The sequence below is a fragment of the Triticum aestivum genome, chromosome 6B (genome assembly GCF_018294505.1).
Source record: "Triticum aestivum cultivar Chinese Spring chromosome 6B, IWGSC CS RefSeq v2.1, whole genome shotgun sequence".
NCBI lineage: Eukaryota > Viridiplantae > Streptophyta > Magnoliopsida > Poales > Poaceae > Triticum > Triticum aestivum.
The window spans coordinates 13,290,288-13,292,136 of NC_057810.1; the positions used below are offsets into that span (position 1 = coordinate 13,290,288).

The window sequence follows — 1,849 nt, forward strand, 5'->3', positions numbered from 1 at the left end:
CTCCTCTCCCCCTATCCCCCTCGCATCCCCCATCAGCCCCATCTCTATTTCTTCTTGTCACCAGCACCACCACCACCAGCAGACCTGCATATCACGTGAGAACATTTTAGTCATTTATATACCAACTGTTGCAGCAAAACAGAATTGCAACTATTTTTGCCTGAAAGTAGAAGACATGAACATGGTCAGAAAAAAGAAAAACCTAAAGAATACTTTGCATTTTGGATTCTGCATTAATTCTGTGTTTTCTGTATGCACTTCGATTGTTAACTTGACATACATTGCTAGCAAAGTACTATTTCAATTGAGCGTGCGACCAATGCCCTCGACTAGATGCATGTCAGGCGAGGGCCTCGATTGCTACTAATCCTTTTGACTGGCTTTAATTGTTTTGGTCCTGATGGGCACTATTTTTCTGCACACAAGGGAGAGTTCCTTAGCTTAACCAATAAAGATAATGTGTGACATAAGCAAAAAATATGATACACAGTAGATATTTGGGGCTGGAATGAAGAGTCCACAATTCTTACAAATGATACAAGTCAAATTCAGTACTTGGAAGAAAAAGTTGTGAGATCAAATAGCAGAAGTCAACTTAACGTAGTATTCCCTCCGATCCAAAATAAGTATTGCAGTTTTGAACCGGGGTTAGTTCAAAACTGCGACACTTATTATAGATCGGAGGTAGTATTATTTAGTCAGCAAGCCAAGTTTAAGTTCTGCAGAAGTTGGCAACAGCTTAAATTAGTGCTGAAAGCGTGCTTATAAAGCGTGCTTAACATTGTTTTGCCACAGAGCCAACTCAAAACTCTGATCAATTGAAATAGTACTTTGCTAGCAATGTATGCCAGTTGCCATTTTGGATTCTGCATCAATCATTTTTATTCATATGATTCATTTGTATTAGGTTTTGGCAGATATTGTTAACTTGACTTGAGACCATCCCGCACACAGGTGTGACTCTTATAATCATACAACCATCTGTAATTCAATCAAGCAAAACCTAATGAACATGGTCAGAAAAATAATGTTCATAATATAAATGGCGAGTCAGAGTGGTTACACACCTCATCTTCCTAAGGACACTTGACATCTCCTCTCTCTTCTTCTTTGCTCTCTTGTGAGTACCAAGCTTTCTCTTGGCGACCTTGAGTGCACGCTTGTCCTTTCCAACCTTAAGAAGCTCAGTGATACGTTTCTCATAGGGAGCGAATCCAGCAACCTCCCTAATCAAGTTCCTGACAAATTGCACCCTCTTGGTACCTTTCTGCAAAATATGCCAAGATAACATTGTAAGAATAACTGCAAACTGGATAGACATGTTATAATAATTCAGCTGAGCATATAGGAGCATGTAAGTTAACTTTGTTTCAGCTTCACACAAGTTACAATTCGCTAAAAAAAGCCAGCTAGAATAGCCAAATAACAATTTGGTCCCAAACACAGCAAGGTCCTATTTTACTTTCAACATGACCTGACAACATGACCTGACAATAGTTCAGTTTACAGCTGAGGACAAAGATTTTGTGCAGGACAAGGCTATTTGTTATCGATCAAATAAATGATTTAGAAACCATCAATAAGTAGGACTAGTGATTTATTATGAAGTTGCTTGGGTTTATTATGAAGTACTCTGATCATGTCTCTTTATTTGTACTGCTGCTAATATACTTTATATGATGATGAAGTGCTACTGAGTTGTGTGCAAATTTCGTTAAATCAGTGATGTGTATGTGTGCTGTCAGTTATGTGTATGTGCTTATTTTAATCCAGTGAAATATGGCACTGAACTGTAGCTAGCTAAACGGTAGTTTTGCTTAAATTGGTGAAATTTGGCACTGAAATGTAG

General features: G+C 38.2%; 1 protein-coding gene across 1 annotated transcript; it reads right to left on the reverse strand.

Annotated features, from left to right (window-relative positions):
* Positions 1–30: 30 nt before the first annotated feature.
* On the reverse strand, positions 31–1,336 carry LOC123133125 (60S ribosomal protein L36-2-like). Its single transcript, XM_044552662.1, has 2 exons — positions 1,068–1,336; positions 31–84 (listed from the first exon to the last, which is right to left on the reverse strand). The coding sequence occupies exons 1-2, from the start codon at positions 1,319–1,321 to the stop codon at positions 45–47; spliced, it is 294 nt and encodes a 97-aa protein (XP_044408597.1). The 5' UTR covers positions 1,322–1,336; the 3' UTR covers positions 31–44.
* Positions 1,337–1,849: the final 513 nt, after the last annotated feature.